Source organism: Penaeus monodon, chromosome 25 (assembly GCF_015228065.2).
Source record: "Penaeus monodon isolate SGIC_2016 chromosome 25, NSTDA_Pmon_1, whole genome shotgun sequence".
In the NCBI taxonomy this organism is placed as follows: Eukaryota; Metazoa; Arthropoda; class Malacostraca; order Decapoda; family Penaeidae; genus Penaeus; species Penaeus monodon.
The window spans coordinates 36,025,140-36,025,944 of record NC_051410.1 but is presented as its reverse complement, the minus strand read 5'-3'; the positions used below and the strand labels follow the sequence as shown (position 1 = coordinate 36,025,944).

General features: G+C 41.5%; 1 protein-coding gene across 1 annotated transcript in view; it reads right to left on the bottom strand.

The window, feature by feature from the left end:
- LOC119589380 (cubilin-like) overlaps window positions 1–805 on the bottom strand; it is a 70,980-nt gene that overhangs the window by 42,154 nt on the left and 28,021 nt on the right. Inside the window, exon 26 of the mRNA XM_037937998.1 lies at window positions 546–717. Within this exon, the coding sequence (XP_037793926.1) occupies window positions 546–717 (172 nt within the window). The remainder of the gene's footprint in view (window positions 1–545; window positions 718–805) is intronic.

The following is an 805-nucleotide window of genomic DNA, read 5'->3' as shown; positions in this document are numbered from 1 at the left end:
ACGAAAGAAAACGTGGTAGTGATTTTTTTTTTTTATCGCGCCACGGTGTATTTACCGTTTTTTATTAGTTTTATTTTTATTAAACTATTTAGGTATTCGATTGTACTTTTTACTCTACTTTTTATATGCACTAGTATTTTATATTTTTACATGCATAAGGTACACTAAATAATAGTTGTAGCACCTCCAGCTCGTAGATTCCAAAGCTATAGGTAAACTTATCTCTTTGTCAATTAAGTTTATGAATTAAGCTAATTTCTGTGGCGCTCGTAGATTCCAGAGATATAGATAAACTTATCTCTTTGTTAAGTTCATCGGTTACTTTAATTTGTGTGGCACTCCCTCCCTTTGCTAATTTTTAGTATATGTGTGGCGGTCCTAGATTCAAATATTTAAGGTAATCTGATCTCTTTAAGTTAATTAATTAAATCGATTTGTGTGGCGTTCCTCGATCCCATCGCTCTGGGCAATCTGATCTCTTTGTTAAGCGGATTAATTCAGCTCTACAGCATCTTTTTCCTTCCATCTCAACTGCTTTTCCTTACCATTGACGACCCACTCGAGGCGGAATCCATTATCAGCCACAATGTAATCACTGACGAAGTTCACCTCGAGGACGTTCATGGTGGGTGAGGTGGCGATGGGCGGGGGTGGGTGCCTTCTGCAGTAGTGCCCGATGACGGAGCGTGCCACTTCGCTGTCCCGACCCTCACGTAGCTGGGCAGGAGAGGCAGGGGCAGGGAGAGGAAGGGGGGGGGGGGGCTCGGTAATATATTTTGGGTTTCTGGTCACTGTTTTTGTTTTG